Source organism: Callorhinchus milii, unplaced genomic scaffold (genome assembly GCF_018977255.1).
Source record: "Callorhinchus milii isolate IMCB2004 unplaced genomic scaffold, IMCB_Cmil_1.0 Scaffold16, whole genome shotgun sequence".
NCBI lineage: Eukaryota > Metazoa > Chordata > Chondrichthyes > Chimaeriformes > Callorhinchidae > Callorhinchus > Callorhinchus milii.
The window spans coordinates 6596409-6622811 of NW_024704757.1; the positions used below are offsets into that span (position 1 = coordinate 6596409).

General features: G+C 41.8%; 2 protein-coding genes across 7 annotated transcripts in view; one reads left to right on the forward strand and one right to left on the reverse strand.

Annotated features, from left to right (window-relative positions):
• LOC103186613 (TOM1-like protein 2) overlaps positions 1-12673 on the reverse strand; it is a 28342-nt gene extending 15669 nt beyond the window's left edge. For 2 of the 4 annotated variants that reach the window (XM_007905764.2, XM_042341059.1), the window contains exons 1-6: positions 12567-12673; positions 5153-5237; positions 4366-4444; positions 3576-3725; positions 3075-3209; positions 436-606 (exon numbers count right to left, since the gene is read on the reverse strand). In XM_007905764.2, the coding sequence (XP_007903955.1) occupies positions 436-606; positions 3075-3209; positions 3576-3725; positions 4366-4444; positions 5153-5237; positions 12567-12618 (672 nt within the window). In that variant the 5' untranslated portion in view covers positions 12619-12673. The remainder of the gene's footprint in view (positions 1-435; positions 607-3074; positions 3210-3575; positions 3726-4365; positions 4445-5152; positions 5238-12566) is intronic. The other 2 variants (XM_007905765.2, XM_007905767.2) reach the window with 1 other exon arrangement.
• A 1211-nt stretch (positions 12674-13884) lies between these two features.
• On the forward strand, positions 13885-26100 carry drc3 (dynein regulatory complex subunit 3). 3 transcript variants are annotated; one of them, XM_042341115.1, is made up of 14 exons: positions 13885-14000; positions 15495-15672; positions 16179-16295; positions 17183-17349; positions 17484-17630; positions 18656-18775; positions 19388-19500; positions 20316-20490; positions 21342-21473; positions 22871-22941; positions 23594-23703; positions 23939-23953; positions 24270-24400; positions 25906-26100. In XM_042341115.1, the coding sequence occupies exons 2-14, from the start codon at positions 15513-15515 to the stop codon at positions 26014-26016; spliced, it is 1569 nt and encodes a 522-aa protein (XP_042197049.1). In that variant the 5' UTR covers positions 13885-14000; positions 15495-15512; the 3' UTR covers positions 26017-26100. The 3 variants fall into 3 exon arrangements, with proteins under 3 accessions (XP_042197049.1, XP_007903960.2, XP_007903961.2); XM_007905769.2 differs by lacking the exons at positions 23939-23953; positions 25906-26100 and having other exon boundaries at positions 23594-23717; positions 24270-24371; XM_007905770.2 differs by lacking the exons at positions 23939-23953; positions 25906-26100 and having other exon boundaries at positions 13885-13996; positions 23594-23717; positions 24270-24371.
• Positions 26101-26403: the final 303 nt, after the last annotated feature.

Below are 26403 nucleotides of genomic sequence, written 5' to 3' on the forward strand. Positions count from 1 at the left end.
CTACCCCCAAGAATATTTTCATCCGCAATCAATTGTTTGGCTGACTCATACAGTGCCTTTTGAAAGAATTATTACCATCTATAGGGCATCACACTTTGAAGCAATCGTGCCACAAGTAGCTTGTGGTAATTTAAGTAGAAACAGAAAAAGTTAAGCCACTTTAGAGACAGATAGTATTAAAATTCTTCTGATTGTCGTCCATTACAAATAGATTCCAAGATTTCCCATTTCAGGAACAAAAAGGTCAGACTTTACCCATGGACTTCTGCATGTTTAAGCTGGAAATCAGGAACCAGCAGAAAGCGCAAGTGAGAAAAAAGTACATTCTTAATTGTATCTTTTTCTGTGCAGTGTAACCAACGTCTAATAAAAGCTTTAAAATTGCCAGAATGAGTGGAAATGTGCTACAGTTCGGCATCTCCTAGCTCTCTGCACCTGTTCAGTATTTGGAGTGATCGGTCCAGTTACGTGCACAGACGGAAAGCCGTGGGCTGCTGAATACACATTCAGTGAAGATGGCGCAGACGGGAAAGAGTTTGCAGAAGCCGGTCTCTGCAGAGACTGAGGTGTGGCTTTGTTCATTGCAGTATCAAGGTTTGGAATACTCTACAATATAAAAATAAACAAAAGATTATATGTAACCCCTATATCCAAATAACACCAGCAAAAGCTCAAAGTTGACTTCATTAGCTTCTTCCAGTGGACATTAAAACTGATTTTGCAGTTTGCAGCAAAGCAACAGAGAATTTATTGTTATACTAAAATATTGCCCAACACTATTGTAGGTCAACAGAGATAGTCTCAGCATCAGGAACTAAGACTGAAGTCTGGAATGAGTGTGAATCCTAATCTTTCACTTACTGCACTGCACCATCACTGAGATATATAGAATTGTAGAATCTTACAACACAGGAGGCCAATCGGGCCATCGGGCCTGTGCCAGCTCTTTGAGAGAGCTATCCAACTAGTCCCACTCACCTGCATAGTCCTACAAATTTTTCTTTTTTTAAGAACCTATCTAATTCCCTTTTAAGAGTTATCAAATCTGCTTCCACCACCCTTTCAGGCAGTGCATTCCAGATAATTATAATAATTCTTGGGTTTAATATAGCGCCATATCACGTCTTTGAGACATCTCAAAGCGCTTCAGAATATACTGTAAAGTGAATTGAAGGTATATTTTGTGGGCGAAACACGGCTGCCAATTATGTACAGCAGTGTCTCACAAACAGTCGCGGATTGAGTGACCAATTTATTATTGGGGTTTTTTTCAAGGAATTATTACCTCCAGAAAATCAATCCGCCAATCGACTAATAACCAGCATCCTACATACTGCTAGGTAAACAAAGGAGCGTGGAGTAAGGAAACTTGCCCAACATTTCACCCTGCCTGGGAATCAAACCCAGATCTCTCGCTTGTGAGGCGAGTGCTCTATCCATTGAGCTACAGGACTCGAACAATACTATTTTATACTTGTATGTTAAAATTTACTGTAAGTGATGTGACAGTTATCAGCAATAATTAAAATATCGCTGAAAAGTCTAAATCAAATCTGTATTTAGCCCGACTACTACTAAGAGCAACAAACCCCCCACCCAACTTCAGTACAATGGTATGGGCCCGAAGTTGTTTGAGTTCTGCCCAACCAGCATCTTGTTTTCACGTCCACAATCATCGTCTTGCTTTCCTGCTGGAGACGCCAGAGTAACTCAAATAAATTGTGTGGATGGTAATTACTGCATACTGCATGCTTTTCAAAAGTCACTGAAATTCCATAAGACATCACATGCAAGAACAATTTTCATCATAAGAATATTCAGCGACCAACCTCATAGGAACGGAACAGATATTTGCTTTGCCACTACAGCTTATACAAAATTGGTGAAAACGATTTCCCACCTTATTTTAAAATAACTAAATTGAAAAAAAAACTTACTGCAATTCAAATTACAAGGCTCTCTCAGATCGATAGTTATCAATGAAGTGAAAATTCGTAGAATCTATTCCGATGACACCATGTACATTGCTGAAATAAAATGTTCTGTTTACTCGTGTTTAACCCAAGCCCAACCTTACCTCTCTGGCCTTTACCCCAGTACTTGTCATTTTGACAATAAACAGACAATGTGCATTCATAACATCTCAAGGCTGTGTGGCAACAGTGTGAATCCTTACACCCTCCCAAAGTTCATTACAGCTTTAATGGCTTTGCGTACAGCTCTATTACATCTAAGATTCTGAAAGAAGATACCTATTCAATCTCCCACAGCCAATTGAGATACTCAATGCTTGAATTCGAAAGGTCAGAACATTCTCTCTCCAAATTCGATAGGATTCGGTATTAGTAACATCTCGTGGTAGAATATCACTAACGGCAACTACATCAAGCTAAATTTGGTAAACTTGGATTGAGTCCAGTGTTCAACTGGAATGCCAACATTTAGATCTGAACTCATCATGGGAAATTACAGGGGTTGTTCAAAGTGTAATTTATTCTGTACAATGACTCAATGTGCAGCATCAATGCCAAACAAAAATAAGCATAACAACAGTCTGGCACGATTATCTCACAAGTTACAATAATCAATGACACTAAGATGGGAAGAGGTTATCCCTAACTGAAACAAACATGGATATCCAGAGACCACACTGGCGTGTAAACAGCGATGTCGTTCTCAGCTACATCATCAGCGAATACAAAAGCAACACTAGTTACTGCATTTCCCTAATCAGAGACCCTGAACTTTTAAGACTTTTAAACATATTTGACCACGACCAATCTGAAGGTAAATCCTCACCACAGGTAGAAGGACAACCATCTCTACTCTTGTACACACAAAAGCAAGTTAGAAATTATTCCTGTGACATCTGTGAATGTCTAGTCCAGGATTCTGAAGGGGGGGGGAGGAGAAGAGATTTTAGTTAATATCAAGTTAATTGGATGTTGACTGGGAAACATTGACAGCTGTAGAATAAGCAAGATCTTAAACCTGATGTGCTATACATACAGCATACAAGAAGCTCACTACTCGGAAGCCTTCAGCTAACAACACTGCAACTGGTTAAGGCTTACTCTCTGTGGTGTATGTATTGGAGACAGTGCTTCCAGATCTGCCATTGGGAACTCCATCCCTTTTCTCTTTAATTCTTCATAAATATGAACTACTCCAGTCAAATCTGGGCTACTCCTGAAAGCATCAGCCCAAGCCTAGGAGCGAAAACACCAAGCAATGCATCAGAATCGTTCCAGTTAAAACCAAACAGTCACATAATTTCCTAGAAAATTTGTTATCTGGTAGAAGGTTTTGGTCCTAGTAGAAGGAACAAAACTAAAAGCCCTTGGAATACTTTCAAAACTAATGCAATGTTAGAACATTACTGCCCTCAATTAACCCTTTAGACTACTGAAGAAGAGGTCCATTTCCCTGAATGGCCAAGTATCTAACTGTTATAAGGAGATATTGGAAGCGCTCCTGGTGCCTCTCAATCACCCCTATTCCCAAGCTTTGAATCATTTTAATAAAAATAATTCACTTTGTATAATACATTGAAGCTTCCCTTGGGTTAAACATACCTGTATCAATCCAAGCACTTTATCCTGCACAATTGCTGGTGGATTATTCTTAGGCAAGACAATTTTCACCAATACACCATCAATAAAGTCACGACTGGCTACAAGGACATGGAAACGATGACCGCAGTTCTTAATGCATGTCTCCAGAACCTAGTTGTGTTAGAGAAATAAATGAACACATTATTTCTTCAACAATTGGAGTTCAGCTTCATCCAATGCTTTCCAGCAAGTTAACTTGGGGGTGAATGTATGAAAGTTCGGTAAATTCTTCCCACTCAAAGCACACTGGATGTAAATTCCAGATCACATCTACAGTTACACATCTGCTTGCAGCAAATTGGTCATTATCATTGGTTATTGAATCCTCACAGTTACAATGTTAGACCATAAAGGATTATTATAAAGTAACTTTCACAAACTACATACAATTTCAGCCTTAGAAAGAAGCATCTCAGAGAGGTCCTTATAGAGATTAAACCTGATCTTCAATGGGATGGAGAAAGTAATTCTACTGTTAGATATGCCAAAATAGCAGGACAAGGTCAGGAGTGTGAAGAGCAATTGATGGGACACAGGAGTAATCAATAGGTGAAATGGGTTTCCAGAAACAATGGTGCACAATTTATACAATAATCTTTGCATTTGACATCTTTGAGACATGGATTGAGTGACTTTTTTTAGGGGATTATTATTGATATTAGAGGTAATACAGAGAATTTCTTTAAAAAATGCTAGTTTTTTCAGGATGGCTAAGAATTAGAGACCTGGAAAATGCCAGCTTTGTACTCACTGTTAAAGCAAGCATCACTTCCCGGTAGTTCTTGTTCCCACTCAGTCTTTTTTTAAGGGCCCGAATTGCATCCTTTGGCCTACAAAAAGAGAAGCAAAGGAGAATAAGATTGGACAGTTCACCAAAACAGCTTAGAGCATGATATGGATTTTGGCAGCAAAAGATAAAAGACTTAAAAAAATGACAAGCAATGGATGTAAAGTCCTCAGCTCTTACCACCAGTAAATGCGTTAGTGTCCTCCAGTGGCAGAAAATGAGTACTACAGAGCATAACAATCAGTATATACAGCCTTTCATGTCAGGATGACTGAAAGCTCTTCACAGGATATGCTGATGAGCGATTGTGTTTTGTGCGCAAACATATAGAGTAAACAAGTATAAAACCACAACCACATCCATATCTGTAAATTAGGATCAAGTTGTACTCTGGGTTTGGATAGCTGTGTGTTTTACAGTAATAACAATTTTCATTTATACAGCTCCCTTCATGCGGGGCAGCATCTCGGAGTGCTTTTCACTGGTTATCCTGGCAGTTTGTGGACATTGCTGCAGTTGCCTATAAATACATAATCATTACCCTTAACCTCTGTGAAGCACTTTGAAACATTGACATATATGCTATATGTCAAGGATTAATAATTAGCTACATTGTAAAATTGACATATTGCCAAGTGCCAAATTGCCACATCTGCAAACAACAAAAAAACAGCCTAATGCCTTATTAGTGAGGTATCAAAGGCACCTTCAAACCTCCCTGCAGTTGAGCGCATCCTTGTTTTAATCTTACCCTTCTTCAGTCTCATTAATAATATCACATATCTCCATATTCAGAGTCCAGTCTTCCGCCTGCAGGGATCCGTCTGTGGCTCGCTCTATTAAGAAAATAAATAGTTAAATTTGGAAATTCTTAAGAAGAGCACCCTTTCAACAACAGTGTTAGAACACTTGGACCATTCCCACCCCCATCCACAAACAGACCCCACCCCACGACATATGACTTTCAGTGTGCGTCCTAAAAACAAGCGCTCTGCATCCTTTTTCAAAACATCTACACTGTTAGCAGTTGCAAAGTAATCGCTTCAAATTTGAGAACCACAGTTGATGGCAGTGTTTTCATAATAGTAATGCTTGTCTTTAATATAGTGCCTTATCACATCATGGAGACGTCTCAAGCGCTTTACAGTATATACCGTAAAGTGGATTGTGTATTTTGTGGGCAAAACGCGACAGCCGATTGTGCACAGCAGTGTCCCACAAACAGCCATGGAGTGAGTGATCAATTTTACCCTTGGGGATTACTGGTCAAGACATCAGGAAAGAGAAACTCCCTTCTCTTTTTGAAACAGTGCCATGGGTTCTTTACCATGGGTCCTCAGTTTAACATCTCATCTGAAGGACGTTTAAAATAGTTAATTGAGTCACCGAGCCACTGTATGTATCTAGCTCAGGCCTAGCAATCACAAAGGCATAGGATTTAAGTAGGAGTGTTGGATTGTAAAACTTAAATACTGTAACCAAACTATTATGAAACATAATCATTATATTCAAACATTAGAATTATATATACGTTGATTAGTTTGACAGCCCTCAGCTTCATTCAATTCACATTTGGAGAACACATACTATGTTTTGTTCAATAACGAAGGGCTAGTTATCTGAGATACCTGCTGCCCTTCCTTATTTAGTCTGCAATAATCAATCATAATTACTACCTCTGATAGCTTTAGCTTTCCTGAATCACGCACAATTCCCCAATCCCGTTGCTCGGTTAGAGCACTCACCTCGCAAGCGAGAAACCTAGTTTTGATTCCCGACAGGGCAAAACGTTGAGTAAGTTTCCTTACTCCACACACATGCCTCTGTTTACTAAGCAGTAAGTAGGAACCTGCTTTTTAGTCGATTGTCAGATCACTTTTCCGGGGTTGACAACCCCTTCNAAAAAAAGAAAAATTGGTCACTCAATTCACAACTGTTTGTGGGACACTGCTATGTGCAATTGGCTGTCACGTTTCACCTACAAAATATACAGTCACTACACTTTACAGTGTATTCTGTGAAGTGCTTTAAGAAGTCTTGAAGATGCTATATCAAATGCAAGATTTATTTGTTATTATTTTTAAATGATTCTGGGTAAGGGATTTAATAATTATCAAATTATCAAAAAAAACAAATAGCTTGGTCATTCATTCCACAACCACTTGTGGGACACTGCTATGCGTAATTGGCTGCTGTGTTTTGCTCACAAAATATACAGTCAATTCACTTTACAGTATATTCTGTGAAGTGCTTTGAGATGTCTCAAAGACGTGATAAGCCACGATATCAGATGCAAGGCTTAGTATTATTATTATTATTGTGTCAGAAAAGTAATTTTACCTCCATTCCAAAACACATTCTCTTAGGTCCTTCTCTCAATTTGCAGCAAGTGTTACAGTATGTTTGAAGCATTCTCGATTCAACAGCGTGGTTCTCACCTTAAACAAGACCAGCCACTGAGAACCACAGACAATTTAAAAAGAGCTGGGAACCACCGATAAAAGAAGAAATGCTTCCCAAAGGTCATCTATGGGAATAGGTGTTCCGGATTTCACACCTATCTGTTTTAAATTGGTACAGTTACATGTTGGCAACGACAACTTGTAACAGTGCCAATGCAAAATATATTTTTCAGTTGGGCCTTTTATATTCCATCATTAATTAAGACTCAATTAAACCCCACAGCTGTGCTGAAGTCACTCCATAATTAAAACCTTCTTCATCTCACGAGTTAACTGACTTACTTGCACCAAATAAGCTCTCCCAAGATAAAAGGTACAAGTTTAAGCTAATAATAATAATCCTTGCAATTGATATAGCATCCTATCAAGTCTTCGAGATCTCTCGAAGCGCTTCACAGAATATACTTTAAATTGAATTGACTGTATACTTTGTGGGCAAAACTCGGTAGCGAATTGTGCACAGCAGTGTTCCACAAACAGTCATGGATTTAAGTGACCAATTTTTTATTTATTTTCTTTGAAGGAATTATTACCCCCGGAAACGTGATCTGCTAATCGACTAACAACCAACCGGGTTCCTACTTACTGCTAGGTAACAGAGGCTTGTGGAGTAAGGAAACTTACCTAACATTTCTCCCTGCCAGGAATCGAACCCAGGTCTCTCGCTTGCGAGGCGAGTGCTCTAACCACCAAACTACCGGACTCTATGTCACATCACCTCTATTTACATGAGACAGAAAGGACAGAGCGCAGCCAACTCTTCTATCCTCACAACATTGGTAAGATTTGGTTATTCCGATTCTATCTAACAGAAATAGCAAGCATCCTTATTGATCTCCCGAGGAGGGCTAACTGATCTAAACTGAACTGAACACAGTCAGTTCCCTACGCCAACTCAGGCTCAATCAGCTGTGTAAAGCCCTTTGGGATGTCCACCCAATGTGAAATGTACTACATAAATGTAAATTGGATTGGATTGTATATTGCATTTCAGGCCTGCTGTAAGACAGCAAATTACTAATGAATAAAATACTAATCATGAAAGGGGAAAAAATGGATCCCACAGCAGGAGGATGGGTAGGTGGTGTTTGTAGCCATTCCAAATGACTGAATATTCTATGAATTACAAATATTTCATTAGATTTAAATAAAAAAACATGGAACTATTTCTAGTTGCATGTATATTAGGCAGATTTCACAATAAGGGCTCACAACCCACACTGAACAATCCTCCTCCGAGTTGGGATTTCATGAAAGCCACAAATATAGTACAGTATTGTTACTGAAATAGCCTTCTCAAAGAAGAGAATCATAAAAACTATTCACTAGTTAACCAAACTGATACTTTTTGCAGATAAATTACGCTGCATTTTAGTCTTGATTGCATACATGATCCCTCATGTATGCAGCAAAGGAATAGAGGAATATGGTAAAGGGAATTGGATAGGGTGGCACCACATGTGGAATATGAACTCCAACCAGCACAGACTAATTGGCCAAGTGGCTTGTATCCTCGCTGTAATGTAATTCTATGAATCAAAACTGCATCAAATCGATACTAAAGATGAAATATAAAAGCCTGGTAAAAAGCCTTTCCTCCTCCCCTCAAACATCTGTGCAAAGAATTCTGAAGCTTAGTTTCATTGGGTGCATGTCATGCAACCCCACAGAAATCATAATGCACAACTTAATGTACAAAGTACAGCCTCCGTGGAAAATCCCTTTATGTAATAATAAACAATATTATTAGCTAAAGCAATAATAATGATATAGCACTTAATCACATCTTTGAGGCGTCTCAAAGCGCTTCACAGAACATACTGTAAAGGGAATTGACTGTATGTTTTGTGGGCAAAATACAACAGCCAATTGTGCACAGCAGTATCCCACAAAGAGTCATGGATTGAGTGACCAAATAATATTTTTTTCTGAAGGGATTATTACCCATGGAAAAGAGATCCGTCAATTGACTAACAACCAGGACAGTGCCCCCTCCCCACTCACACAGGGAGACTCCTAGACCTGGCCCACAACTCCCGGTCCACACACCAATCACAGGAGCCCAGACAATAACTTTGGTGATTCATGTTAAAAAATTGCAAGACAAATGAACTTTGTATTTTTTGGCCCATGTTTACTCCAACAGTGAGCTGGTTTCAACACCAACCAGAATTTAAAGAGGACTTTCCAATGACGACCTACAACAGCCAATCACTCCCCAAAATATAAGACTTATTTTCATACCTCCCTCCTTCGCTCACACCCACACAACCACATTCTATGCCAATCCAGCCACGGAGGTGTAAAGCTGTGTCCTCCTTCAATGGCTCCCAGCACCCATTTCCCATTTCCACCCCTCCCCGGAAGCCAAGCTGCAAAGTTCTCAGCCTCTCCGAATGCCAGCCAGTTTCACTGAGAGGCTGGGAGGTAAAAGGGGTATAATAATAATAATCCTTGCATTTGATATAGCGCTTTTCACGTCTTCTACACGTCTCAAAGAGCTTCACAGAATATACTGTAAAGTGAATTAACTGTATATTTGTGGGCGAAACGCGGCAGCCAATTGCGCACAGCAATGTCCCACAAACAGTAGTGGATTGAAGTGACCAATTTATTATTTTTTTCTCTCTTGAGGGATTATTATCAGGCGTGTGGAGTAAGGAAGCTTGCCCAAAGTTTCACCCTGCCGGGAATCAAACCCAGGTCTCTTGCTTGTGAGGCGAGTGCTCTAACCACTGAGCTACAGGACTCCTGATCTGGATCTGGAATACATTGCCTGAAAGGGTGATGGAAGCCGATTCGATAACAACTTTTAAGAGAGAAGTAGATAATTATTTGCATAATAATAATAATCCTTGCATTTGATATAGTGCACTATCATGTAGTTGAGTCGTCTCAAAGTGTTTCATAGAATATACTGTAAAGTAATGACTGTATTATGTGGGCGAAATGCGTAAGGCCGACACTGGAGTAATAATATTTCTGTCGTTTGCTCGGAGCATCAAAGTCAGACAGCCCGCGTCACAGCCGACAAGAAACTGCCAGCAAAACCTGAAATGGGCCACCAGTCTCAGCTCTGCTATCAGCACAGCAATGAGCCTGGTCTTTAGACAGACTGAGCCTGAAAGTCAGTCCACAGTACGCTGACACCGTTATACAGCTAGCGGAGCTACAATACTGTACTTCAAATTCTCACAGAATTTATGGTTAAAGATTTGCATAGCATTGTTTGCATCAGGCAACAAAAACATCAGTATTGGTCCAGGCAGAGAGAGGCCAGCAATGGCACTGTCATGGGCTTTGATGTCCTCCAAAGGGCAAGAGAGTGTACATTCTATTCCAACAATCTATCTCTGGGGTTTCCATACGTAGGTGGAATGCATGGAATTCGCAACTTGGTTTGGAGACTCTTAAACACGGTGATGGGTTCCCACGTATGTCAGACACCTATCCAGCTGCCCCCCAAAAAGTCATGTGAATGCACTCCACACTCACCCCTCACCCAGTCTCCTTAAAATGTTAATGGATGCGGGGAAAAGTATCCACCTAACCTCTCACTGCTGATTATTATGCAGTAACCACTGCTGAATAGGTGCATACTTTGACACCAAAAGAAATCTGGGTTGGGTTTGGCAGGAATGCAATAAGTCCTGTAGCTCAGTGGTTAGATCACTCGCCTCGCAAGCGAGAGGGCCTGGGTTCGATTCCTGGGCAGGCCAAAACTTTAGGCAAGTTTCCTTACTCCAGAAGCCTTTGTTTACCTCGCAGTAAGTAGGAACCCGGTTGTCAGTCGATTGCCAGATCGCTTTTCCAGGGTAATAATCCCTTCAAAATATATAAATTAAATTCACTTTACAGTATATTACGTGAGACTACTCGAAGACATGATAAGGCCCTATATCAAATGCAAGGATTATTATTATTATTATTATAGTAGTACAGCTTTGGAAAGATAAAGATATTCACTTCCAACATGCAATGGTCAACTGGAAGCATAGGGTTTTCTATCGTGCAGCAAAACTCCTATAAAAGGTTAAAAAAAAACTAAAAATTAGAATTATTGCCTTTCTTTCTGACACAAGTCCTATTTAAGCATTTTTTTGAATCCCCTAAAAAACATGAACATACGTTTGTGTCCACATTTCCTCAAAACATTTGGTTCCGCCATGTCTTCTGGAGTTGTGGCACATCCCAGGTTTGTCCGCAGCGAGGGACACTTTTTCGACACAGTACGGAGGGAGGTGGTGGAGGAAAGACCACTGTACTGTATTTATTTCATTTGTACTCATTGAATCTCCTTTGGTAAATAAGGTTGGCACTTATAAAGAGATATTTCACGAAACTACAGAAGTGGGTACAAGTACCTTTCAATCTAATTTCACTTTATTTGCGGATAATAATCCTTGCATTTGATATAGCCTTATCACATCATGAAGACGTCTCAAAGCACTTCACAGGAAATAATGTACCGTGGAGTGACTGTGTAGTTTGCAAGTAAAACACAACCGCCAGTTGCACATAGCAATGTCTCACAAACAGCCCTGGAGTGTGTGACCAATTTTATCTTGAGGGATTCTTGTCCAGGATACCGGGAGAAACTCCCTTCTCTTTTAGAATAGTGGCCAGGGGTGGGATCTTTAAACATCCACCTGAGTCAGGTCAGGATTACTCAAGACTGGGAGTGAACACATCTGTGGCATGTTGCAATTTCTGGCTCGGCTTAAAACATTACAGGAAGCACTGTGTTTTAACCAGATTCAACTGCGCTGCTTCAGTCTTCACGACGGCCAAACAATCATTCAGCGAAGTGCGTCAAGAAAAACAAACACAGACACACACACACACATACAGAGCTAAAGCAAAGCAACTAGTTGAGGGGGGGGGGGGGGGGGGTGAATGATGCTACAGTTCAACCTGGTGTCAGGAGCTGCCAACATCCGACAAGAGCCAAAGAAGGCGTGTGTGTGTGTCTGTGTGTGTGTGTGTGTGTGGGAGGGAGAATGGATGCTTCCAGTCCTCAGCCCTTCTGTCCATGATTCTCTCGCAAAGGCCGTGTGGTGCAGCGTTTATAACAATAACAACAAATGGAAGAAGGTGGTGGGTGGGGGGAGGGGGAGGGAGGGAAAGCAGAATAAAATCACTGCCGGGGCCTTTCGCATTGGTGTGACAATTGCGAAGGAAGATAAATGAAATGCTAGTAACTTTAAAATATAGATATATATACGTGTATATTATGTACACGCGTACATTGTACCTGAAAAGATAAACTTAGGCCGAGAACTGCCTCGCACTCACACTCGCTCACCCGAGAAAAGAGAGTGCGAGAGTCGCAAAATAATTGGTGCCAACCGCTCAAAAACGATGTAAATAATGATGATTATGGCCTTTATTATTATCGTTTAAAAAACTAACGATACATGAAAAAAAAAGGGAGATTCGAGATAGGGGGGGGAACTAGAGCGAGGAAATGGAAGTGTCAAAGGGACTGACTGACTGACTGACTGACGGACGGACGGACTCCGGGCAGCGCCTCGCGCCGCCCGCGAAGAGAGATCGTTATTTTTTAAAACGCAAATAAATTCAAAAAAAAATAACGGCCAACCGTGTTCTGCAGAGAGGGCGCGCGCGAGAGAGAGAGAGGGGGAGAGAGAGAGAGAAAAAAAAGAGAGGACGGAGGAAAGGTTTAATGGTGCCGGCGCTCACCTATGCACTGCCCCACAGGAGTGCTGTACGGGTTCCCGATGAAGAACTCCATCTTCGCTCCTGTCCTTGCCCGACAACAACCCGCCCCGCGCGCGCGCGCGCGCAAAGCACGTACCGCACGCAGAGCACGCACGCACGGCACGCACGTCAGGTCGCGCGCTTCCCGTCCATCAACGGCCCAGACATTTAAATGCGTTTGTACGTTTGTAGCCCAAAAGTCGCCCGATAATCAGACGTCGCCCCCGCCTAACCCAGAGGTTGAAGTCCTGCAGCTCAGCGGTCAGCAGTCAGAGCGCTCGCCTCGCAAACTCAGAGGACCCTGGGTTCGATTCCCGGGCAGGGCAAAACTTTGGGCACGTTTCCTTACTCTCTCCACACACTCCACACACAGGCCTCTAATTTACCCATCAGTGAGTAGGAAACCTGGTTGTCAAGGCTATTGCCGGATCGCTTCCCCGGGGTGGTGGTGGTGCTGTAATAATCCCTTCAAAACTCTAGTAATAATAAAATCGGTCACTTCAATCCACGGCCGTTTGTGGGGACGCTGCTGTGCGCAAATGGCTGCCGCGTTTCGCCCACACAATACGCGGCCGCTGCACTTTACAGTGGATTCTGTGAAGCGCTTTGAGACGCCTCGGTGGCGTGATAAGGCGCTGTGTCAAATGCAAGGATTATACATTTATTATGTTAGAGGTAGCAGCAGAGTGGCCCGACTTAGGGGTTAAGTCCTTTTTAAAACTGTGAGAAAAGGTCTTCAAAGCAGGAGGTTGGGAGGGGGGGAGGGGGAGTGAGGGGGATAAGTATTGCAGATTTAAATGTTTTTTAAAAGATTAGGCACCACCAGCCCCAAAACATTTTTTCTCCATACAACAGTTCAACAAAAACCGCCCAATTGGGCGTGAACCCGCCCAGTCTGGCACCATTGGTTGGAGGTAGAGGGTGGGCGGGTGAGAGTACGACAAACGTGCCTACGAACCTTTCCAATTGGCTCCTCTTCTTGACGGGCACCGGCCTTCCGCGGCCTCCATTGGTCCGCTCATGCATCAATCAAAATCAATCAACCAACCCATCCGCCGCCCGTGCGCCGCCTATCAAATGAGTCCGTTGGCCTTAACGTTGTTTTTTTTAAAAGAAAATACCACAAATCAAGGATATACGACCCATTTTACTCCCGGAACCGCAGTACCAAGACCAAGGATGTCTTGTTTCGGCTCTTTTGTGTGAATTAGGGTTGCAAAAAGGTTTTTCTTTTTTTTATATGAAAAAAAAGCGCGGATGGTTATTTGAAGACATGGGAGGTGCTGCGGCGGTTCGGGGGGGGTGGAGCGATGCTGTCACGTGATCGTTGCCTTAGCAACGGGAGTGAAGCCGAGCCCAGGAGCGGAGGTGTCTCCGGTCACTTGTTTCTTCAGTCAGAAAAAGATATTTAAGTGGGTAAGTTCTTCAATTCATCTGAAATACAAGAATGTTTTTAATCCCAACCCCCCCCCCCCCACAACAACTTGGATTTATATCACAATAATCCTCGCATTTAACACGCCGCCTCCTCGCGCTGTCGAGACGTCTCAAAGCACTCCGCAGAATAACGGTGATAATAATCCTTGCATTTGATGTAGCGCTTTTCACTTCTTCCGGACGTCTCAAGGCGCTTCACGGAGTAGACTGGAAAGCGTGGCGACTGTGTATTTTGTGGGCGAAACGCCTACAGCCAATCGCGCACGGCAGCGTCCGCGCAAACAGTCGGGGATTGAGCGATCACGTTTATTTTGTTTTGGAGGGGGTTATCACCCCCCCCCACCCCCCCCACCCCGGAAAGCGATCCGTCCATCGACTAACAACTTACTGCTACTGCTAGGTAAGCAGAGGGGTGGTGGAGTAAGAAAACTTGCCCAAGATTTTGTCCTGTTCGGGAATCGAACCTGGCTCCTCTCTCCAGCGAGGCGAGCACGCTAATCACTACAGGACTCCACTCCATTTATATAGCGCCATCCCCCCCCCCACCCCACTCCACAGAGGGGAATGTCATGGAGCGACAGTCCAACGTCGTAAAAGAAAACTAAAGGGGAAGATTGCAAATCCCGCCGGGTCCTCACTCTGTCCTAACCATCGCCCACAAAGTACACACTGTCGCAACATTTTATAGTAAAATCGTGTCAGGCGCTTTGAGACGTCCACCTATATCAACCGAGAGATTCCGGTTCAATTCCAGGCAGGTTATTTTTGTAACCTCCATCTTGGAGTCCCTTCACCTTATAATAATAATAATCCTTGCATTTGATATAGCGTTTTTCACGTCTTCTCGACGTCTCAAAGCGCTTGACACGATTTTACTATAAAATGTTCACAGTATCTTCACAGATACTGTAAAGTGAATTGACTGTATATTTGTGGGCGAATGCAGCAGCCAATTGCGCACAGCAATGTCCCACAATCAGTCGTGGATTGAAAATGACCAATTTATTATTGTTTTGTTTTTGGAGGGATTATTATTAGGCTCTGTGTGGAGTAAGGAAACTTGCCCAAGGTTTCGCCCTGTCTGGAATTGAACCCAGGTGTCTCGCTTGCAAGGCGAGTGCTCTAACCACTGAGCTACAGGACTCCACACCTCGTTCAAGGTCTGACCTACCCCTTTGACCAAGCTTTAAATCATTTTTCTCCCCCCCTTTCCCCACACCCTCAGCTCCCAGCCCCAGCTCAGTGCCCACGCAGTCCTTTTGGGCTTTCCTCCCAACCTGAAAAGTGCTGTATAAATGTAAATTTGTATTTATGAAGATTTACATAGATTGTACGGCACATAAACAGGCCATTCCCTTTCCTTACTATATATATATCTAGCTTCCTCTTAAATAGTATCTATACTATCTGAATGTATCTATTATTGTTTTTACGTGTTGTGATTGACCCCCCAAAACATTTTTGCTTTCCAAGTGAACGCAACCATTCAAAATGAGTCAATGGTATAACTCACTGGTGCCCAATATCATAGATGAAAACATGCTCAACCTAGCAGTGGTGGAGCAGGGTCCAACTGGAAAAGCAGGAGAAATAGCCAAAGAGGAGGGGATTGACTTTAAAGATGTAAAACACCTTCAGCTGGATTTCAGAAGTAAGATTTATGACTAGTTTGGTAACCTTTTAACATTTCAAATGTCACCTTGTTTCTGATACATATAGATTTTGTGAAGTAAATTAATAATAATGCTTGCATTTGGTAGCACCTTATCACGTCTTCAAGATGTCTCAAAGCACTTCCCAGAATATATTGTAAAGTGAATTGACTGTATATTTTGTGGTCGAAACGCAGCAGCCAATTTATTAATTTTTTTTTAATGGTAAAATTGCTCTGCCAATCGACTAACAATTGGGTGCCTATTTACTGTTGGGTGAACAGAGGCGTGTGGTGTAAGTAAACTTGCCTAACTTTTCACCCTGCCCTCTCGCTTGCGAGGCGAGTGCTCTAACAACAACAACAACAAATTACATTTGTATATTTCTAACCACTAAGCTACAGGACTCCATTGAGCATTTCAATCATCTCTGTACTGATTTTGTTGCAGAAAAATTGGCATTGAAATATTAATGTAGAAGCTCCAATATTGTGTATGCTTTTAGATATCCTGAAGATTGATAACCTATGGCAGTTTAAAACCCTAACGAAACTCCAGATGGACAATAATATCATTGAAAAAATTGAGGGACTGGAGACACTTATCAATCTGGTGTGGCTGGGTGAGTACTGAAGTATTGGAATGATAGAATGTTAGCAGTACAGAAGGAAATCCAACTGGAGCTGTTTATTTTCTTACGTTCCAATCTTAATTTTCCCTGCTCTTTCCAGAATACATATGTTTTGTCTTTAACATATATTCTCTCTCTGACACACTCACCATCCCCAGCACCATGTGTGGGTCGGTGACTTAATAAGCTATTAAGCTTATTAATTTATTTATTAGTTTAATGGTGCGTGAGAGCCTTTCTGGATTCTTCTATTCCTCTCCTTCCTGTTGGATACTCCTTTGACAATAAATTGGCAATAAACAAAAGGGAATATATGAAGAAGGGCAGGGAGTGCAATAGGAAACTGGGAGAAGGATAATGTGTGTGGTTTAGAGTGATGGATTTATGAGTGTTGGATTGACAAATAAAGAAGCTTATTAACACACCCTTGATTTGGATCAAGTTATTTACACTTCCCATCAGAAAGCACAGGGCTTTTTTAATGGGCTTCCAAAGGTGCTGCATGAGATTGTGAACTCACTGAGTGGGGAATAGAAATAAATCTAAAACTACTAAAACCGGTTAGAGCTTCATAGATGATTGAGAGGGTTCCTATTAGAGGGGTTTAAAATTATGAAAGGATTCGGTAAGGTGGACATTAAGAAGGTATAATCCACTTCTTGGTGAGTCCACAACAAGGGGGCAGCAATATAAATAATAAACCTTGCATTCAATATACAGTGGAATCCGGTTAAACCAAACCCGTTGGGTATGGCAGTTTTGTCCAGTCTAAGGAATGTCCGAGATTAGCTGAAATACCAATCCGGCCTGCATTCCTCCAAACGTGAATGATGCCAACCTGCCATAAACCTGTCACATGTTTTGATTTTGTGTTTTAGATTTATCCTTCAATAATATTGAAATTATTGAAGGACTAGATGGATTGATTAATCTGGAAGATCTAACTTTGTACAACAACAGAATTTCTCATATTGAAAACATGGATTCGTTAGCAAATCTGCAAATATTCTCTATTGGCAATAATCATCTCAATCAGCTGGAAAATGTAAGTTTTTCAATTCAATGCCTTCATTCTTCTTCCTCTTCCAGTCTCTCTAGATACATTCTTCTCATTTGTAGCGGTTGTTTATGTATGGCATAGGTCATAACACCATTCTACTTTTGGCACAAATTACATAGATACTCTACTTGCGAAGGTTTCAACACCTACGCACATTAAACCTGGATGGGAATTCATTGTGCGAAGATGAACGCTATAAAATCTACATTGCTGCTTACCTCCCAAACCTGGTGTACCTGGACTTCAGGTTGATCGATAAAAACATTGTAAGTTTCAAAGTGGTGGTCCAGATGTAAAAACATTATTGTTAAAAGACATTGCCGCATACAGCAGAAGATTTGTATGTTTTGGAACTCTGGAGCACTCTCCTTCATTCACTCCACCTTGCCACCTCATTCCCCATGTTCAGGTCGCGCCTGAAGATCTTCCTCTTTGAACGTACTTACCGTTCCCGCCCTCTGGCTCGGCGTTGTGCTCCACCATTGATAAGCACTCTGAAACGCTATCCTGAGTGAGGGGCGCTATATAAATGCAAATTGTTGTTTGTTCTTGCTTGGAAAGTTTGCAATGATTCAATGCGCTTTTGATTTTGCCTCTGGCAAATCCAGGGAGTACCACCTTCTTCTCAGGGATGGGCAATAAACCCTGGGCCAGCCAGCCAGCATTCCCCAGAGCACAAGATGAGAAAAAAAAGAATAAAAATAATGCTTTTATTCAGATTGGTGCATTGGCACAGTGAGTCTGAGAGACATTGCGCTGTGTGGTAGAGTAGTGGATGGGCATTGTGTGGTGAGGATCCTCGACTCACGGGGTTCTATGAATCAAGTAAGAACCCATACAAAGGCTAGACGCAAAAGATAGGGATAGAGGGGAGACTACAAACAGCACTACATTACATTATTATGCAAAGGGTAGAGGAAATCTGGAATTCTCTCCTCCAAAAGACTGTGGATGCTAGATCCTTCCAAATTTTCAAGTTTGAAGTGGATAGATATTTGTTAGGTCAGGGTATCAAGGGATATGGGGCAAAGGCTGGTATTTGGTTTTCAGGTAATATAATAATAATACAGATCAACCATGATTTAATAAAATGGCAGAACAGGCTCGAGGCCTGAATGGTCTCCTCCTGTTCCTACGATCCTGCATATATATATATTACCAGTCTTGGCAGAGCGCTAAAAGCAAACTGTATGAGCACTCTGTACCAAGCATGGTTCAGAGACTGTCAGGAAAACGGAAAGGAAGAAAATGTTTTCCTTTTAAATGACTGAAGAATGCTTTTCTGTTAAAGAGGGAAATAGGTTTACGTACGTATCACTACCCTATTGAAGAATTGATCCACAACGAGAAAACAGAGTTTATGAAGCTTGAAGCAACGAGGCTTAAGGATGAAGAGTTAGCTTTACACAAGGTACAACAACTTAACTGATTTCTTATTTCATAAATTAAATAATGCAATATTCAATCAAATATTCACTACATGTACATGTTCGTAAGTGGCCAGTCCATTGTAAAGGTTCTTTTTTAAAAAAAAACAAGTGTAGTGATCTCCTGTGGAGTTCTGTATCTCAGTGGTTAGAGCACTCGCCTCCCAAGTGAGAGGATGTGAGCTTGATTCCCGGGCAGGGTGAAACGTTAGGCAAGCTTCCTTACTCCACACATATGCTTCTGTTTACCTAAAAAGTAAGTAGAAATCTGGTTATTAGTCAATTGGCAGGTCGCTTTTCCAGGGGTTCAAAAAAAATAATAATTTGATCACTTTAATCCAAGACTGTTTGTGGGACACTGCTGTGAGTAATTAGCTGCCGCGTTTCGCCCACAAAATATATTATCAATTCACTTTACAGGTTATTCTGTGAAGCGCTTTGAGACGTCTCGAAAACATGATAATGCGCTGTATCAAATGCAAGGATTATTATTATCATTATTACAGCTGAGATCAGCTGACACAGTAGACAGCATTGATCAGATACACTGAACCATCAGTGGTGATTTCTTTTACTAACATCTGGGTTTCCCTAAGGCTGCCTACGTGGAGTACCTCAATGGATCCAATCTCTTCGACAGCATGTTTGCAGAAGACGTTGAAGCAGAAAAGCTTGGACATCTCCCTGGATTGGCCGAATTTGTAGAGACATATCCTTTTATAAACAAATATATGTTAGATATGCTTTGAATGTGTTGCAATTCTGCTAATTAAGCAACTCACTAGACTGGAAAGAATGGGACAGATACTACTTCCTCTAAAGTCTACCTTTCTACCACAGATCCGTTCTCTAACCAGGACCGATTTTTTCCACCTCCGTCACATTGCCCATCTCCGTCCATACCTCACAACCAATGTAGCTGAAATCCTCGTCCACGCCTTTGTCACTTCCCGGCTGACCTATTCCAATGCCCTCCTCGCTGGTCTCCTCAGCTCCACTATACTCAAAATCTAATTAAATCAAAACTCGCCGCCCGGATTCTCACCCACACAAAACACCGTACCCCCATCACACCAGTCCTTGCTAGGCTCTCATGGGCTCCCAATCACCGAATGGATCGATTTCAAGATCTTCTCACTCGTTTTCAAATCCCTTCATGTCCTCGCACCTCCCTACCTCTCTGACCTACTTAACCCCCACTCCACCACCCGGTGTCTCCACTTGTCCGCCTCCAGCCTCCTGTTTGTTCCCGGTGACCGTACCTTCAGCAAAACTCTAGAACTCTCTCCCTCAATCTCTTTGCCTGGCCCCTTCCCTCCACATGTTCAAATCCCATCTAAATACCTTCCTTTTTAATTGTGTTTTCCCCATTCCCTGTAGTTTATTCCTTTTTAGATCTATCTAAATTTCCCTTTTGAAAGCTAATAATGAAGGGGCTGACAAGTTGCATTGAGAAAACATTAACCTAAATGTCATGAGGAAAATACATCATCTTGAACCAGCTGTCCTTGACCACATCGCCACATACAAGGCTGAATTTACTGAGATTTGCATAAAGATCTTTCATTACGGGCTCCGCGGGTATGAAACCCGGGAAAAAGAGGTCAAACAGTTCCTTGAATGTCTTCAAGAAGCCATCGAGGACAACCAGAACATTGGAGTGGAAATTATAAAGGACTTTGAGGAAAAGAGCAAAGAGGTAGGAAGCAGACATGTTTAAAAAAGTCATTGAATAAAAAATGTTTGTTCTCAAGTGTTTGCTGGATGTCATTTAGACACCTTTGGTTTATGTCTTCTCGTGAAATTCCATTGACAGTCACTAGGAGCAGGGAGTCATCCCACTTGGCTCCTGTTAATCCTGCAAGCCAAAGCCCTAACGGGTAGGGTGGTCCTAGCTGGACAAGCAGCGGGAAAGCTTGCCAGTCAGCAATATCAATGGCAAGCTATGTGGTTTTAGCTGGTTAGACTCCCATCAATTATCCCAACGCACATTCTGGGGTCCCCAAGCCTTGGCTGTTGCCAACCTGCGCCTAATACTTCCCGGAATTAGATAGGCAGGATGCGTCCCTCCAGGGAGAGAGAGAGCACATTCCATTCCAACAATCTATCTCTGGGATTTCCATGTGTAGGTGGGATGCCTGGAATTCTCAGCGTGGTTTGGATACTCTTAAGCAACGGTGATAAGTTTCCCCATATGTCAGACACACAGCTGGTTCCCAAAACACTTGCAGTCAGGTTCACGGATTTCCTGAATGATGATATCTCTAGTACATACTCACAACAAATGTTTTTAATCAAGTAAAGTATAAAGTAAAGTTTAATCAAGTAAAGTATATAAAGTATAGAGAATGTTACTGATCTGGGACGCACCCAAAAGTTCAAATGTCCACTGGAACGCCAATGTGATCTGGAGTTTCTTCAGGTTACGATGAAGAAATTATTTGTTACTCAGAATTCTTATGTCCTTGTACAAAAGGACACCTGGTATGCTCTGAAGCAGAGTGCATCCACATACAGAGATATTTGCTGACCACTATTTTCCTCATGCAGTTTATAAGTGAACAACAGCATATTGTTGAAGCCAGTCTTCTCGAAATTCATGTCGACAATTTTAGGATAGCCCTAAAAAAGCTGTGGAACACACTCATGAACTTGGAAATGCAACTGGTTGACCAGCTAGAGGTAAGACGCATCGAGATGACAGTATTTGTCTGGAAGGATTTGCCATAGGTTTAATGGTGGAGCAAGCTCAAGGGGCTGAATGGCCTCCTTCTCTTCCTAAATTCCTTCAATAGCAGATAGATCCTGGATCTTGGCAACTAAATCTCCCATTAATACAAACTTTTTAAAGCCATAGCGACTTGTCTGCTTCCTCCGCTCAGGGGCTCCGGCCTGCTCCACATCCCCTGCCCAGCCTGTCCATCATCGCCAATCAGGCCTTCATCTTCTCTGTCCCCACCCTTTGGAATGCCATCCCACAGTCCCTTCGCCTTGCTCCCTCCCTTGTCTCCTTCAAGGCGCGTCTCAAAACCCTCCTCTTTGCCCGCGCCTTCGCTCACGCTCCTAACCCTACGCTCCCTGCCCTCCACTACTCCTGATCCCAATGCTCCTGACTGTCCAGCGCCTTGAGATGTCCTCCCAACGTGAAAGGCACTATACAAAGGTAATTTGTTGTTGTTTTCCTGGTGTCATTCATAGAATAGAGTTCTAGTTAGTGCAGAGTTCATTCTTTCCTGAAGGATGAATTCAATTGAATTCTATAATTCTGCACAATATCTTTTCACTCTTAATGTGCACCAGCCACTAATAAGATGTTTTTTTTTGTGCCAATTAAAAAAAACACATGGTTTTGCTGAGACGAGTGTGGATGGGATGAACTTGCTGGATTCCTGAAAATTAACATGGGACTCGCCATTCATTGCTAATGTCATTTTGTGTGCATTTTTTTTATTTAGTAGAGGTAAAAGCTGTCCAAATCTATACTAATAAAGATGAAATGTCTGTCTGTCTGTGTGTCCGCCAAGAATGCAATAACCGATTGACATAGAGACATGATTTATACCTCATTGGAAAGGTCTTGCATGGAGGAGTGTCATGGGCATATATTTTTCGGGGATCTCCTATCGTTGATCAGCTATATTTACAAAAATGCTTTAATTGAGCCCCCAAATATATGCATGGAATCTGCAACAAAGTAGCAACAGAGAGATACCCTTTGAGAGATACATCTATACCAATATATTCTGCAACAAAGTCGCGACAGAGAAGAGCTATGACCTACAAGCTCATCATACATGTATGCACTCCAACAAGCAGTCCTCCCAATAAGAAGTCCTCCCGAAAGGAGTCCTCCCACAGGAGTCCTCCCAGCTGAGTACAGACAAAGACAAACTGTTTTGTCTGTGTGTCAATCTACATTCCATATTGGATCCTTTGGTTGCAAGCTAAGCTGCAACGGGTACAGCTAGTGTAATATAAATATAATTTGTTGAGAGAGGCAATGAATACAGATAATATTTGTATTTCAGCAGCTGTTGGTACTATTATTACTATGACACTTTTTCTGTTTTATTCTGCAGGAAACAATTAAAGATTTTGAACGAAATATTTCAGAAATGGTTTCAACTTACATTGAAAATGTGCAGGCTCTATATCCTTTGTGATAAATGATTCTAGTGGATGAGACTAATCTTACAAATATCTATCTTCTTTCATATATATATACATTAATAAAACGACAATGTCAGTCTGTACTTCAAGAAGGCTCTCAATAACCGATTGACATAGAGACATGATTTATACCTCATCAGAAAGGTCAGCCTGGGAGTGATATGGGCATATTTGTTTTCAGGTATCTCCTATGGTTCATGAGTTATTTTCAGTTTTGCGTTTTTCACTGTAGGTACACCTGGTAGCCGCCGAGTCAAGGTGGCCCTGTAGCATTGTACGTTGTGCTCCTTAGCCAACCTTCTGCCTCCCTCCCCTCCAACTGTGCGTGCTGCTTATACTTCTCAGGAAGCTGAAATTGTGGGTGCAAGCTTGACTCCTGTTGCTGGTGGCATAGGAGTACCAATGTAAGGACTGTAGAGAAAGGAAAGAGTTAACACAGAAGAGTCATTCTGTGTGAAATACTGGATGCAGCTGTGCCATTGAGGCGACATTATTGTTGATTAATAAAGGAGAAAAATTTGATTGAAACCATTACTGGCCAAATAATTGTCTAGCAAGGAATCCGATACCACTCAGCTTGCCACAAAACGAATGGCAGTGCACTTAAGTTACCAATTCCTTAATCAGATCACAATAGCTCAGTGCCGAGATCTGGAGAATCATTATCACGAGAACGTTTTGGAAATCGCCGTGAGCACATATGAAAAAATGGTCAAGAACGAAGTGGAGGAGGAAATGCCGGATGAATTAAGAACAGTAAGACAGAGAGAGAAGCCATCTTAACCACTAGCTTCACATTTGCAGTTGTAGATTTCTTGTTGCCCTAATTCGGTCCCTGTAACAAGTGGCATTCTTAGAAAATAATAATAATAGTAATTCTTGCATTTGATATAGTGCCTTATCACGTCTTTGAGATGTCTCAAAGCGCTTCACAGGATATACTGTAAAGTGGAGTGACTGTATTTTATGGGCGAAACATGGCAGTCAGTTGCGCACAGCAGTGTCCCACAAACAGTGGTGGATTGAGTGACCAAACTACTGTTATTTTTTTAGTGAGGTTTAGAGTATTTTTTTTCCTTCATTCTTTTCCCCCTGTTTAAAAGTCCACATTCTATGCACTATTCCTTTACTGCTATTGTTGTGGTGGGGGTGGGCGAGGGATCATATGATTAAATAGATTTCCATCATTGCAGTACAACAAATGATGACCAAGAACATTTTATTACTAGAGATAACACTGCAAGGAACAGTCTTAACTGATTAAGCTCCACCAACTTATACAATGTGTTTTGCTTTCCTCTTATCCAGCTTTTTGTGATAAGGACACAATTGTCAATGCAGTGAATGCGTCACATGACATGCATCTGCTTAAGATTGATAATCGAGAAGATGAATTGGTTACAAGGTCGAATGGCTGGACCACTGCTATGATGGATAAGGTAAGCACCAGACAACAACTTGCATTTATATAGAGCCCCTTATGCAGGGTAGCATCCCAGAGAGCTTAACATTGGCAGAGCATGACACCGAGCTGGGGGAAGGGGGGAGGTGACCGTAGGTGCGGTTGAAGAGTAAAGCCTTCAGGTGAAATCTGAAGATAGAAGAGGCAAGGCAGAAGGACAGAGGAAGAGTGTTCTCAGGGTTTCAGGGCACAGTAGCTGTAAGCGCAGCCACCGATGGTGGAAAGCACAAGGGACGTGCAGGAGGCTGGAGCCAGTCGAGCGGAGACAGCGGGTAGTGGGGAGTAAGCAAGTCGGAGAAGTAGGGAGGTGCCAGGGCATCAAGGGATTCGAAAACAAGTGTGAGTATCTTGAAATCGATCCATTTGGCGAGAGTTTTGGATCAGCTGAATTTTGTAAATGGTGGAGGCGGGGCGACCAGCGAGGAGGGCATTTGAAAAGTCAAATGTGTAGAGGATTTACTGTACTGAAAGAGTAGGCACAGAATTTAAAGTTGAGGGGCTCTTGGTTCTTGTAGCTCAGTTTTTGAAGACTAGAAGATTCTGGGTTTGAATCTCACTGGGTCCATTCAGCCTTCACTCATTTGAGGTAGATAAAATGAGTAACGTCCATAAATATTCTCTTTTTAAATGGGGCCTCCCTTGGATTAAATAGGCTAAAAGACAACATGAGCAAGTCTGCGGTAATCTGGGGCTTTAGTGTTTGTGATATCAGCAGTCAGCATTTTTAGTGAACAAAGTGCCTGATTTGCTCACTGCTCCCTCCACTCTGTATTCAAACCCTCCCCGGTTAGGTTTATCACCTGGCCCACAGCACAGAGACAGTGGTCGTCAAAATAACAAATGACATCCTCTCCTGTCTGTGACCAGGGCTCCCTCTGCCTCTTCGTTCTCCTGGAACTCTCTGCCCCGTCAACTTGCTATATAAATGCAAACTGTGTTGTTGAGAATTGAGCTCTTTCACTAAGGTGTGGCTTAATCAAGTACCGGTTTGATGGGAAATGTGGTTTATGATGCAAGAGATTATTGGGGCACAAGATGATGCCAAGTTATAAAACGTTCTGGGATATACTTGACAGGACTGAGATTTATGTCGAGATGACTCATTAATTAAGTTCCAAGAGAAGTCAGGTAGAAAATACCTTGTAAAATCAGCTATTAAGAAAAAAGAAAAGAACATTCAGGCCAAGTTGTTCCAAAACCAATTTCAAGATATCCTCCTTCCCATCACCACCCCCAACTGATCTATTCACCACTTTGCCGCGTCTATTCCATTTCACTTCTGCAGGTAAAATGCTCTGGGACACTACCCAAGGGCGCTATATAAATGCAAGTTGTTGTTGTAAAGCTCAAGTACTTTGTGCCTATCAGGGTGATAAGGGAAGGTGATGTCTTAAAAATTAGGTACACACGATACATATTGTGCACTTCGGACATAATTTTTTAAATTGGAAAGAATTAACCTATTTGTTTATACTCTTGCAGCTGCACATGGAAGAAATAAACCGAAACCGTAAACGAGTTTTGGAAATTAACCATTACATCGACCACTGGTACAGTGAATTGGAGTTCTTGTATATGCAGGAAGCAGTGTAATTTGATCGTGGAGCAGAGGCCTTTGTAAAGTTATCCTTCCAGAAGTTTTGTTGTAAGAATTTTTATAAAAATTCAAAAGTTCTGATAAAAGCATTTGAATTTGGAATATCATAGAACAGTATTCATAGAATATTATTTTACCACTGCATGAGCTCCTATCAAATGCAAGATTATTATTATTATTAACATAAGCCTATGTCAACTGAGCAACCCCTGACATATTCACTCTATCAGAGGCGATTTAGCAACCATTTAGCATGGCCTTATTAGTTCAATAGACAAACAGAAAGAATGTTAATGTTAACCAGAATGTTTAATAAATATCAAGAAAGGCAATTTGATCAAAAGCCCAACAAAGACAACGTGCATTGATATCAAAGCGCCCTT

Coding starts and splice junctions, on each gene's coding strand:
- drc3 (XM_042341115.1), top strand. CDS start 15,513: ATGAGTCAATGGTATAACTCACTGGTGCCCAATATCATAGATGAAAAC. Junction 17,350..17,483: donor ATCTCAATCAGCTGGAAAAT/GTAAGTTTTTCA, acceptor CAAATTACATAG/ATACTCTACTTGCGAAGGTT. Junction 18,776..19,387: donor AAGAGTTAGCTTTACACAAG/GTACAACAACTT, acceptor GGTTTCCCTAAG/GCTGCCTACGTGGAGTACCT.